Source organism: Callionymus lyra, chromosome 6 (genome assembly GCF_982586985.1).
Source record: "Callionymus lyra chromosome 6, fCalLyr1.hap1.1, whole genome shotgun sequence".
Lineage (NCBI taxonomy): Eukaryota > Metazoa > Chordata > Actinopteri > Syngnathiformes > Callionymidae > Callionymus > Callionymus lyra.
In genome coordinates this window covers 34,638,294-34,650,452 of record NC_141823.1, presented here as the reverse complement: position 1 = coordinate 34,650,452, position 12,159 = coordinate 34,638,294, and the positions used below count along the sequence as shown (strand labels likewise).

Below are 12,159 nucleotides of genomic sequence, written 5' to 3'. Positions count from 1 at the left end.
ACTTGTAAAAACAATTGTGCTAAACATATGTATTTTGATTTTTTAGTTTTTTATTAATTAAGTGTATCTACCAATGTTCACATTGTCGTCCCTCTGCTGCAGCGCAATATCATGACATGATGAAGCCAGACCAAAACCATTTCCAAACTTTATTGAGCAAAAGTTTCCACCAGTTATCTAAAAAACACCGTCACATGAAACACACAAAGGCCAAACTTAAGCTGTGCGCTGAAGATCAACGGGTGAGTTACAAATCTCGTATGTTATGATGAACAGTCTTCAAAAGTAAAAACAAAAAGGATACTAGGACAGAGTGGCATCTTAAACCAGAAGTGTTTACAGAGTGGACCAGTTGTCACGTTACATTCATTTAGGCATCACTTTCTTGGCTTCATCGAATCCTTTTCTGTTGACGTGCACGGTAGATGTCATGGATGGGAGGCGCGATCGCCCCTTTGTCGTCTTCCTCGTCAGAGTCTGCGTTTGGCCTTTTCAGTGTCTTTGTGATAGCATGGTTCTCCATGGATCCATTTCCCTCTCCGGGGGCTTCCGGTGGTCTGCCTGTGATGAGCTCGACAGCAGCTTCAACAGCTGTAGGTTATAAACAGGTAGTTATTAAAGCAAGCAAGGTTCCTTTTGTACTCAAAAATGTAATATGTAAATGCTGTGCAATTAAGATTCCACACACCACTCATCAGGAATATGTGTTAAATATATTGATTAAGTGATTTAAAAAAAAAAAAAACATATACTTGAATGCAATGCAATAATTGGATTTTTGCTCATTTACAACAAGAGTTCTGATTATTTAAAAATGGGTATTTTATTTTCAAAGGTTGGCGATGTAAAGACTTACTTTCAGGTAACGTGCATCTCCTAAACGATTCCAAGAGCTCCTCCACTTGTACAAATGGACCCTGCAGGATAAGCAAGAACAAAACATCAGGTAAAGGAAATCAGAAAAATATGTAGCCCTCTCTCTTGAAATATACATCATCAAACAAGTCATTTTTGGAAAGCAGGAGAAAAGGACTGAATAGGTGAACTTACGTTGAAGCAGCCAGGAGGGGGGAGCAACTTCATTAGAAGAACACCAGCAGGGGGCACTGGAAACACTCCACCAGGGACTGGGTGTAATCCTTGAGCTAAATCACATGACAGGATATTCGGTAAGCTTCTTGAAAATTCAAGATATATTCACGTACAACAATAGTAATATGTTACTGTGTTCATGTTATTTATGAGTGAACTGTCTCTGCATGGGAAACAAAAGTGAAAGAATGGAGGTCTGGTCCTCACAACCTCATGAAGTCATAGATGAGTTCTGCTTCTTATTCAAGCCACAGAAAAGAAAGACGTACGAGCAAGGTGTCGTGGTTGGAAAGGAATCATCTGATTTGTGTCAGGTTTAGGGTACTCTGGTTTACGGTCGAGGTCATCCTTCAGTGTTGGTATAGATGGTGTGACCACAGTCTCTGGCAGCAGGGATGCCAGTTTGCTTCGAGACACATCCTGCACACAGAATAAGCATTGAGCATGTATTCAAGCAGAAAACAACAAGAGTACCTTATATCCGAGAGCTTTGAGTTCACTACTGGAGCAGGGATACAGGTCCATGAACTTGTATCTGTCCACCAACAAGGCTGTCTCTTTGCCTTCATACTCCTCCTTGAAGGCAGAGAAGCGTCTTCGTTCTACTTTCAAAATACTAGCCAGGTCTCCTATGTTGCTCTCGAAAGCCAGAAAACGAGCCCAGATCTCACTGAGGGTTTTTGAAAAAAGAATTCCATCAATTACACGAAGATCCACTCAAACCTTCCACACAGGATTAATGAGTAGTTACCCTGATTTCTCCGGAGACAAACTTCCTGATGTGAGGACACGTTCAAACAGAACTCTGGTGTTGTTATCCTCTAAAAGAAAAAGAAACATTGAGCAACTAAATCTAGATTGACACACTAATCTATTGGTGAAATACACTTACCGTTTAAATGTGAGAGATAATCGATGTAAGCTAAAATGTACTCTGGGATGTCACCGTACTTCTTTAAACCAAGCTCAAAGATCTTGAAGGCCACAGATTTGTCCTGTCAATAGATTAGACGGTTAAAATCAGAAAATTCATCATCAATGATAATTCAATCTTTACCTTGCTACAGTAATACTCCATCAGCGCTGCCGTCACGTATACGTGGTGGCGTGTGCGTAAGTCCTCTCTGGCCTTTTTAAAAATGTTACGACCCATCTTGATGCCCTCGGCCCTCCTGGCAAACTTCATGTACTGGATGTAGACCAGAGTTGGGTCGATGTCCTCGACGGCCAATAGTTTGTTATAGATACCATGGACCTTCTCGTATTTCATTCGACTCTAAAAACATAACATTTGACTGGATTGATTCTTTTTTTTTCCTCAGACAATTTCCATCTCTTTTTTAAAAAAAAAAAGCTATAAATTAAATCTTCAAATGTGTTTTTTTATATGTGAAGCCTCACCTCCTCATAATCAGCAAATGCAAAGTAAAGAAGCATGTTTTTCTTCAGTAGTGTACCGATGGCTCGCTCGTAGATGTTTGCTGCCTCGTCACTGAACAACTTTGAGTTATTCATGTCCTGAAAATGGAAAATGTCAACTTAATATGACTTGTTTCTTTTAGTTCCACAACACACACAAACAAAAGCTGCCTGGATACTGATTTATTGGGATAATTGTCTTTATTTTGAGACGAAATACCAACATGTCAATTGGAGTTAGAAAACAGAGAAATGTATTTATCATTGAAAAGACATAATCACTGATTTTCTCACCCCTTTCTCTGCCAGAAGTTTGCTGGACTGCTCCAGGTACTGAGCAGCTTCATACCAAATATCAGGATGGTGACCCAGAACCAGCAGACACTGTTCATATGCAAACATCACTGCAACACAAAGAGTGTCTATCAAGTACTGAAGTACTAAGTTGTGACATCTAGTGTAGATGATTCAAACACAGTGGAAGATGCAGAAAAGATCCAGGAAAGACAAAATAGTCACCTCTCTTTGTGATGAGCGTCTGGTCTTCTGTGCGCAGGGGGTTACTTTTTTCCCATTGGATGTACCTTTTCCACATCTCCACTTGCTGGGCCTCCTGGGGTGAGTTCTGTGGAGGAACTGAGGGAGCATTTCTGTCGAGGCCCTTCATCACAGTCTCATACTCCTGCGACTCAAACATTAAACAGCTCAGTGTCAGTTACTGTCAGGGAAAAAAAGGCATTTGTGATCAGACTCAGTGAAATCACCTTCGCCACTCTTCTGGCATTCATGTAGTCTCTGCTTCGGTCCTCAATCATCTTTTTAGCCAGGTGCACGTTGATTCCCTGGAGGAGAAGTGAAAAGGTGGTCAATGCAAGTGAACCTGACGTGAGTCACGTTAGTCTCACCTCCTCATATTTACTATAATCTCTCCACAGCTGCTCGATGTTGATCATGGGGTTCACGCAGCCTCTCTGGTAAACTCGACGCACCGCAGTGATCCGCTGGTTCTCTGCGTATGAGCCGACAGCCTCACTAGGGAGGCACAAAACAAACATTTAATTCTAAATATTACACATATATGACTCACTGAAGGCACAATAGACAAGACTAAGCAGTCAAATAATAGTAGAATGATAGCATTGTGAGTGAAAAGGATCAAATATAAAGATTTTATTTAAGCAAAAATACATTTCAATAAATCATAGTTTAGATCGTGATTTTGAACATAATTGTTAAGCAGTGTAACTTTATATATTTTTTAATTGTAATTTAAATAAAACTATAACTAATAAAATAGACAAATGTTTGTGAAAGAAAAAACTTCATTACTAGTAGAAGGTTGTCAAAAATGCAGTAGGTCACAAAATTTAAGATCAAAAGAAGGTTAATAAGGTTTAATATTGTCTCTATTAAACAACGTGGAGATAGAGAAGGTGGGGGATTTTGAGTATTTAGGGTCAACAGTCCAGAGCAGTGGAGTATTGTGATAAAAGAGTATCAGCCAGAATGAAAGGAAAGATCTACAAGACAGTGGCGAGACCAGCCATGATCTATGGTCTAGAAACAGTGGCACTGAGGAAAAGGCAGGAAGCAGAGCTGGAAGTAGCAGAAATGAAGATGTGGAGGTTCTCTTCGGGAGTGATGAAGATGGATAGGATCAGGAATGAGTCAATCAGAGGAACATGTTAGATGTTTTGGAGATAAGGCCAGCGAGAATGAGATGTTTTGGTCATGTACAGAGGAGGGATATTGAGTATATTAGTAGAAGGATGCTGGGTGTGAAAGAGGGGGGTACAGAGATCAAGGTTAATTCGCTGTGGTGACCCCTAAGCAGCGGAAAGGAAGAATTTATAATAATTTTATATTAAAACATACTACAATGTATTAATATAAATAAATATAGTTGATTAGCCAGGAAAAATAAAAAAAATTGTAACATCAGACTAAATGAAATAAAAAAATAAAATAAAAACTCACACTCCTTTCAGGAAGTTTATGTAATCCACCCAGATCTAAAACATATGTAGAAATTGTCAGCAGTTAAAGATGGCATAATAAGATTGTACACATCCAGGATCATTGCTCTTGATACTTGTCGGATACCTGATAAGACATGATTTCCATGCCGATTTTATCCAGAGCGAAGTCATAGGCCTGTGCCATCTTCTCTCTGAAAACAGTTAAAAATCATTATTAAAGGAGCGATCGGGATCATTGTTCTCTGTGCTCTACTTACTTGTAGCTTGGCAGCTTTCCTTTTGTTTCTCGCACGTATGATAAATAACATTTCCACAAGTCGATGTGTAGAACTTTCATGAGGCATCTCTGAAACAGCTGTGGAAAAGACAAAGAATGATCAACTCTCATTGTCAAAGATCTTCAAGCTAAAGATGTATATGCCTAACTTGTAGGAACGTGATTCCTTCTCTACAAGACATTCTTTTTTTATTATTTTGAATCATTTTTACCTGCTTGTGTGTTTACAGGGAACAGAACTACAGTGACCTACCACTGTATAAAACAAAACCACTTTCAAAACCTCCCGAAGTAGGCTACCAGGTGAGTCTAGCACAAGATACCCAAAGTAACTACTACACAATAGTAATTACCGTCAAGGGACCCTTTATGCCACTAATCAGCATTACATTTGGATTGTTTTGGAAATGACACAGATCAACTTTAGAGAATAGGGATCTACAATTTTGGAGGATTCCTTTAAGAGCCCCTTTTACCAAAATTCATGCAGACTACATCTAGCCCTTAGACCTCAAACGGTTATCTTAGGGCCCTTTAAGTGTCTAAATCTAAAGTGACTCTAAAAACTGCCATCAACTACATTGGCTGCTTCAGCCTTTCATCGTTTTTTTTACACCAGTTACAGTACAAGGCCGGTACACCGGACTACTTGAGTGAAGTCCAAGGGTCTCCTGGGTATAACTCCGCCACTGAGATGTACTAGGTGTTCAAGAGTATTTGTTGACATCCTACCTACTTTTCTTAAATCCATATTGTATTAGAAGTGCCTTCAAGACCACTTTAACCGTCACTTCGTCAGCTAGATAAACCTTCCCATTTTGCTTCTCACTTGTAGGTGATTAGGTGAAAACAGGTCGTGCATGAAGACATATTGGGGCAACTCAACCACACCCATGGAGTGGGTGAGACCTCGTCGTCACAGGGGAAGACAATAGGCACCAAGTTTAACCACAGTTTTCATAAAAAAAACATTACAGGGACACTTACCTTTTCCACTTTATCGTAGTTTTTGGCCTTGATCTGAAAATCAGAGTTTGAATAACCTGGTTATTGAAGAATGTGATTTAATGTGAAGCCTGAATCGTCCATTCTTGCACACAGATGCACACTCTTAAAGATCAACAAAGTGAAATTTGCACATAAAGGACAAATGTGTCGTAAAAAGGGGTTTATTGTTGATTTTTGAATGCCTGGAAATAACTGCAACACAAAGGAAGTCAAACAATCTTTCTTTACAAGAAATATGTGCGACCAGAAACAAAACTCTTCATGAAAATCCACCTTTTTCTATATAAACGAGTGTGAACATATTTGTTATAAAACAAATTCTCAGACAATATCTAATGTATAGTGTGAGTCTTCTTTGTATAGTAAATGACAGATCAAAATGAACAAAAGCAGATTTTGGTTTTTCATGAGGAAGGATGTGGCAACAATTTGTTTCTACTACAGGAACAAGTTTAAAGAAAAAAAGACTGCAGAGATCACACAGACTACACACTGTGAAACCACAACTGCAACAATGACTAGACAGACACTGTTAGTAATGTACACAGCCAGAAATTGAATAGAAGCAGAAAATGGGAAACAAAGAATGTCATTATACTGACATGCTGAAAGGTTATAGACAAATATGCAAATCTATTGTCACTCTTGATGACTCGTCATTTTATTACTTCATATTTGGAACATGCACAGCTGATCCTACATCAGTTTGTAGGTACATAGATGTTTATTTTATTTGTGGGTTAGGTTTTTTTGAAAAGTCAATTGCAAATTGTCTGACTATCATTGATATATATATACATATATATATATATATATTTTAAAAAAAACAAGTCCCAACTATGTCACAAATTGAAACCCTCAAACTTATTTCCCTAGAAGACACAGCGTAAAAAAACACATAGCAAGACATAAAACCAAAACCGTGTTCCACAGTTAATTTTAATGTACACTGGTTATAAATTGACTAACTTGGTAATTAACTTTTTATTGTCATCTAAACTTCATGTTCTTGATCTGCTTTGTTGTGTCCAAACATTGCCAACTTGAAAAATGGTGTTTGAAACTGAGTTTTGGCTTAACTTTTAAATACAGGATTACACTGTAGGGCTGTTCTTAATAAGATAATCGAAATGTGTTTTCTAACTTATTCTTTTTAATAAGGACCTGTATTTAAAAAATAATTAGTGTTATATTACAGAAGGATAATTTTAAACATTTATGGGTGTTTTTCAGACTGATAAGACAGTAGGATCTGCTCATTTCATTCATGACAAGTTAGTTGAGGTTTTTTTTTTAGTCAAGGAGGAAGAGCATATTTGTAGGCCTTCTTCCTCTTAAATATGAGAAATTATACGGTCGGAGTGTTATGATTAGGATATGTAAAAGCAATTTACACTTTTCCTAAATCAATGTGATTTTTTTGTGATAGTTTTGAATTACAGTTTTGCATTTAAGGGTGCAATTGCATGTCAACTAAAACATTCACACTATAGATAGATATAACTTTATTGATCCCTCAGGCATGCCAAGCATCCAATTTCATTTCAACTTATACAATAAAAACATGAGCCCCAGTCTCAAATTCTTATTTTCTTTTATTCGCTCAAAAGCACTGAGATTTATATAATGGCCCTAGAACTGAGAGGAACGAGTCCTTGTTGATATGTTTAGGCAGCCTTACTATTATGTTATAGAACAAAATATACCCGTCATAATGTCACACTCTTGGGCTTCTTTTCTACACAATGTGTAATTTGGCCATAAGCTCTTCTCTTAAGTTTAACCGATGGTTGAGGAGAAAAGGGGATGACACAGCTATGTAGGCAAAAGATTTAATTCAGACTCTATAGTTTATCACAGCCATTAGGTGCGGCAGATGTTGATGAAAATCCTAGATGATATTTTATGATCATTTTGGATTTCCCATGAAGGCTACTCTATCCAGGTGCATATAGTCATGTGTTGACCTTTGGGTAACCCACTATATTTATTTATACATCAAAACAAATAATTGTTTTTAATCACCCGGCTATAAAGAAAATAAAGTAGGATTTTTTTGGAACAGAAGTGTGTGACTGGGTTATAGATTAGGGGTGGAAGAATTGGTTTTACGTCCCAAAACATGATTTTTCAAATGAAAAATGTGGGGCAACAGCAGGGCATTTGGAGAGGGTAACATGACAAAACGCACAACCTCAAAAGTCAGTTAGTTTTGTAATCGATTAATTCATGCAGCAGAGTTTTGAATAATTGAAAAGTATTCTCTTATGTAAATGTTACTTTACGAGGTCTTATATAAAAATAATGGCAATAATGTAGTTTGTGGGTGATCCATACTCAAGTTGAAGAAGAAATTATTTTCCATCCAAATGTAAACTTATTTTTGTGAGTGGAATTTTTAACAATTTGGAGGTTTATTTATACTTATTCACTACATAAAAACACCAAATAATTACATAATACCATTTTAATTAGTATGAAAAGAGCAAAACATATTAACCATTTCATGACATATGCTGTTTAGAATTTACAATTAGTCTTCTTCACTGGCAATAATTTTAAGTGATCAACTCAATACGCAGAAGATTAGCATCGGTGAAAAATACAGGTACACGTGCTGGTAAGTCAGTGATTCGTTGTACTTTGGTGTGAACTTAAGAAGGAACAAGAAGCTGTAGGACTATTTAGTGATAATCATTTATTGTATTACAAAAGGTAATGATTTGTCATCCCGCCCCGCCCCCCCCCAAAAAACCCAAACTTCATTGTGGTTTGATCCTCTGTTCACTCAATCCACTACCAAAAAGTTGAATAGCCACTGATTCTTAAAACCATAGACCCAAAATTACTTCATTTTACTCTTCTGTATTGATCCTTTGTCCCCCCCAAAACTACTGTTAGAACAAAACAAATTAACAAGACAAATGGAATTTAATCTTCAAAATTTGAATATAGTATGTGAAGTCCACAATCCACTGATCTCCAGAGAAAGAAGCACTCAAAATTAGTTTTTGGCTTTAAAAACTGGCCATTAAAAGGAATCAAATCTACACTTGAATGAAATTAAAATATTCCAATTTCAGGGTTTAGCTTAAGTTCAGCAACATGCCGTTTTCAAGGCAATAACTAAAAGTTAAAGAGTTAAGTTAGATCAAACAAAAGTAAATTCATCCAAAAACTTGTGAATACGTGTCGACAAAGAATCTGGACTGAATGACCAAGACAAAAACTTAAAGGAGTTTGATTTCAAGTGGGATTAAGATCGATGCTTGGAATAGGGGAAGGGTTTCAAGTATAAGATACCACACAGTGGTTAACTTCTGCGTATTATTTAAAAGAAATGACACAGGAGGCAATAAATTGACACGACAAGTGAATAAAAGGCTAATGCACTCCAATACCATTTAAAATGTTTAATACCGTTGCAGATCAAAACATGCAACAATGCAGTTTACCTGAAATAAACAAGGTGGATAGAAAATATTTTAAATACCTTGAAATAGTCACATTTTTACTACAAAAGAAATGGTTACGCATTCTCCCATTTTTGTTTACTGGCACACCCCTGAAATACCTTCAGAAAGTTTGAAATAACTTAAAATACTATTTATATATGACTTTATCATTGTACTTTTATAGTACATACTCAAAGAATAAGAAAATGGCAGGGCTTGTCCCCCTACCCCATCAGGAACCGTGTCATTGAACTACAAGACCATTTTCTTATGTAAAATTTCAAATTGTTGATCATTCAAGATAGAATCCAAACATGCACACTGAAGAAAATAGATAAAAAAAATTAAAACCTCTGCCTCAATGAAAAGTTTCCAGAATCTGCCAGAACTCGGGAACTGTGTGACAAGCCGTTCATACGTCTTCCTTGCTTTATCTATAGGTTGGTTCTGGAGAAGGAAAATCCATATACATTCACAATAGGTAGGTTTAAGGATTTCAAAAAAGGACATTGGCAAATAGAACATTGACAGCAACCACTCCCACCCATCATTTATTTTAACCCCTGTAATGCAACTCTGAGTCACTAAACCTGTGCTTCTCGAATCAGAATGCTCCAAGCGTCGAGGTCATACGGATTTTCTTCCAACTTCTTCTCTGCCTTCTTCACCTTTTCCGGGACATACTCAGGTGCTCCCTGCAAAGGACAACACACAACAATTACATCCACGAAATAACTTATCAAATGGTTCTCAGCTTGATAAAGTGTGAATAAATACACAAGTTCTACAGTCTTGCATTCAATTAGCAATTTATTTTGCATTTGAAAAAATATACATGAAAACACAGTGGAGTTTTGCACTTTTGAACATTGTTTGACCTTTTTTCAGATTGCTCTCGTTTAGATATTTACATTTGGATATTACATACAACGGCAGTAGTAGTCATGATCAAGTTACAGATGTATGAAAACATACAATGTAATAGTTTCCATTCTAAACTTTACGTAGATTTAACGTTACAGTGGAGGGTCGAGATTTACCCATGGGTCACGAACGATATTGAACACACAGTACCAAAATAATTTGATGATAATAATGCTACAAATTCGATTAATACAATAACATTGAACATAGGTCAGCTTACAATTTGCTTAAACCTAAGAAAAACTGCGACAAAACTTCTTGGATTGCGATAAAACCACGTTACACACACACTTTGACGCAGTGTTAAAGTAAAACAAGAAAATAGTAATGATCGAAACACACTGCGACTCAACAAATAAAAGCACATGAGATGCTTTGAGAACCATGTTAAAGTCGTCAAGCAACAGCTAATGCTAAGCTAGTGCTAAAGGCCTGCGCTACAAGTCGTGTTGTCGTCATCTACCTGGTCAGCTGTTGGATCGACGGACATGGCTGGAACAGTGTTCAGATCTACAAATGCAAGTTAAGGATGGTGTGACTTGAGATAAAATGGGATACGTGTCTTTAACGACTCAATTAAGTCGCATTTCATTCCCACGGAGTCGGTCACGTTGCTGCCGAACAACGAACAACAAGGGCCTGTGCTTTCAAAATGGTGTAAGCGACAACTTCCGCCTCTATAATAAACCACAACAACAAAAGTCTCGACCAAATCATTTACGGGTTTAAACGTTTTACGTTTCGATGTTCTAGACAAAAAAAGGATTTAATTGTTTGGCTTATGACTTTGGTTTCGTCTGTTAAATGACCAATTTCAAGGCGTAATCACGTATTTGTCTTAGACATTGTCTTTTATTTTGAAGGTTAACCTATGTCTTAGCAATGATATAATGCGTATTAAAACCCCAGACGCTTAAAACACAGTGGTTACTCATGTAGTATTACACATCATACGCTTTTTCAGTACATCTAATTTTTTAAGTTTAAGTTTCGGAAATAACTAGAAATATATTTCCACATTATGTATTGACACTGCTCTAGTGGGTAATCCAAAAACGCTTATATTATTTTACATTTTAACTTTTCTTTATCTCAATCGCTATATAAAAATGTATAGATTTTATCAGATTTTTATTTGGAAAAAAAAGACCAAGTGCAGGAAACGTGTCATGTGAACATTTTAGACTGTAGTTCGTTGGCTTCTCGATGGGGGGCGTTATGGAGCTGACTCACCGGGAGCCCGCGCTTGTTCGTATCAGGCCCAGCAGGCAAGAACAACACATCACAGAGTTATCGTTCATCCAAGTAAACAACTCTGTTAAAAAATTAACCCGTGTATTTTTAAAATACATTCATATATATTTTTTAATCTCCAGTTTTTCAAACACTTGGCTTGCACAAAAAGACAGGTAAAAAAGCCTTTATTAAAAGTGACTTCAACAGATGTTTGAAACTACTAAACACAAGAGGGGTTCACACCTACTTTCCAGCTGACCAGGGCGTCTGTAAGAGTCATAAGGACAGGGCGAGACAAATGTCTTTTATGGATTAGATTACAGCTGGTGTCTGCAGACACAGTGGGCTTTTGAGCAGCTTTCTTTGTCAGCTGGGGGCCTTCTGTCTGTCTGGGCTTTTCCACTCACCACTTAACAGGAAAGCATCGTATTACAACGGCTCGCTTTATATTCTGGATCCGTGTATTCACCTGGTAGCTCGAGCGACCATGCTTTAAGGTGGATCTGATGTAGAATTGTTTTTTTTTTACAGCAACTTAATGTTGATTCATTAAACAGTCAAGGACATAAAATACAACTGAAATGCAAAATAAGCTGGTAAAATAGTTGTGAAATACAAGTAGTAATATTAGATTCATTAGTTTCTGATGTGAATAGATTGTTGAAGAATTTTAGTGGACAATTAACAGCTAGGAATTCAACTGTATTTCTCTGTGTAGATGTAAGTTCCACATTGACACTTACTGCATTGCTTCAGTAGCAGACTAACA

General features: G+C 37.0%; 1 protein-coding gene across 1 annotated transcript; it reads right to left on the bottom strand.

Annotated features, from left to right (window-relative positions):
- Window positions 1–133: 133 nt before the first annotated feature.
- On the bottom strand, window positions 134–10,789 carry cstf3 (cleavage stimulation factor, 3' pre-RNA, subunit 3). Its single transcript, XM_087792938.1, has 20 exons — window positions 10,618–10,789; window positions 9,821–9,925; window positions 9,582–9,677; window positions 5,755–5,787; window positions 4,748–4,845; window positions 4,615–4,681; window positions 4,489–4,523; window positions 3,417–3,543; window positions 3,276–3,353; window positions 3,031–3,193; window positions 2,806–2,915; window positions 2,494–2,610; window positions 2,150–2,368; window positions 1,985–2,087; window positions 1,844–1,913; window positions 1,567–1,762; window positions 1,362–1,512; window positions 1,051–1,145; window positions 857–917; window positions 134–591 (listed from the first exon to the last, which is right to left on the bottom strand). Exons 1-20 carry the CDS (start codon window positions 10,642–10,644, stop codon window positions 392–394), a joined length of 2,151 nt encoding a protein of 716 aa, XP_087649064.1. The 5' UTR covers window positions 10,645–10,789; the 3' UTR covers window positions 134–391.
- Between the last annotated feature and the right edge of the window lie 1,370 nt (window positions 10,790–12,159).

What these genes read in the sequence shown, in the direction of transcription:
- cstf3 (XM_087792938.1), bottom strand. Translation starts at nt 10,644, where the DNA reads ATGTCCGTCGATCCAACAGCTGACCAG. An exon ending in TTCTGATTCGAGAAGCACAG is followed by an intron (nt 9,678 to 9,820) that starts GTTTAGTGACTC and finishes TTCCTTCTCCAG; the next exon opens with AACCAACCTATAGATAAAGC. An exon ending in TCAAAGCTCTCGGATATAAG is followed by an intron (nt 1,513 to 1,566) that starts GTACTCTTGTTG and finishes TTCTGTGTGCAG; the next exon opens with GATGTGTCTCGAAGCAAACT.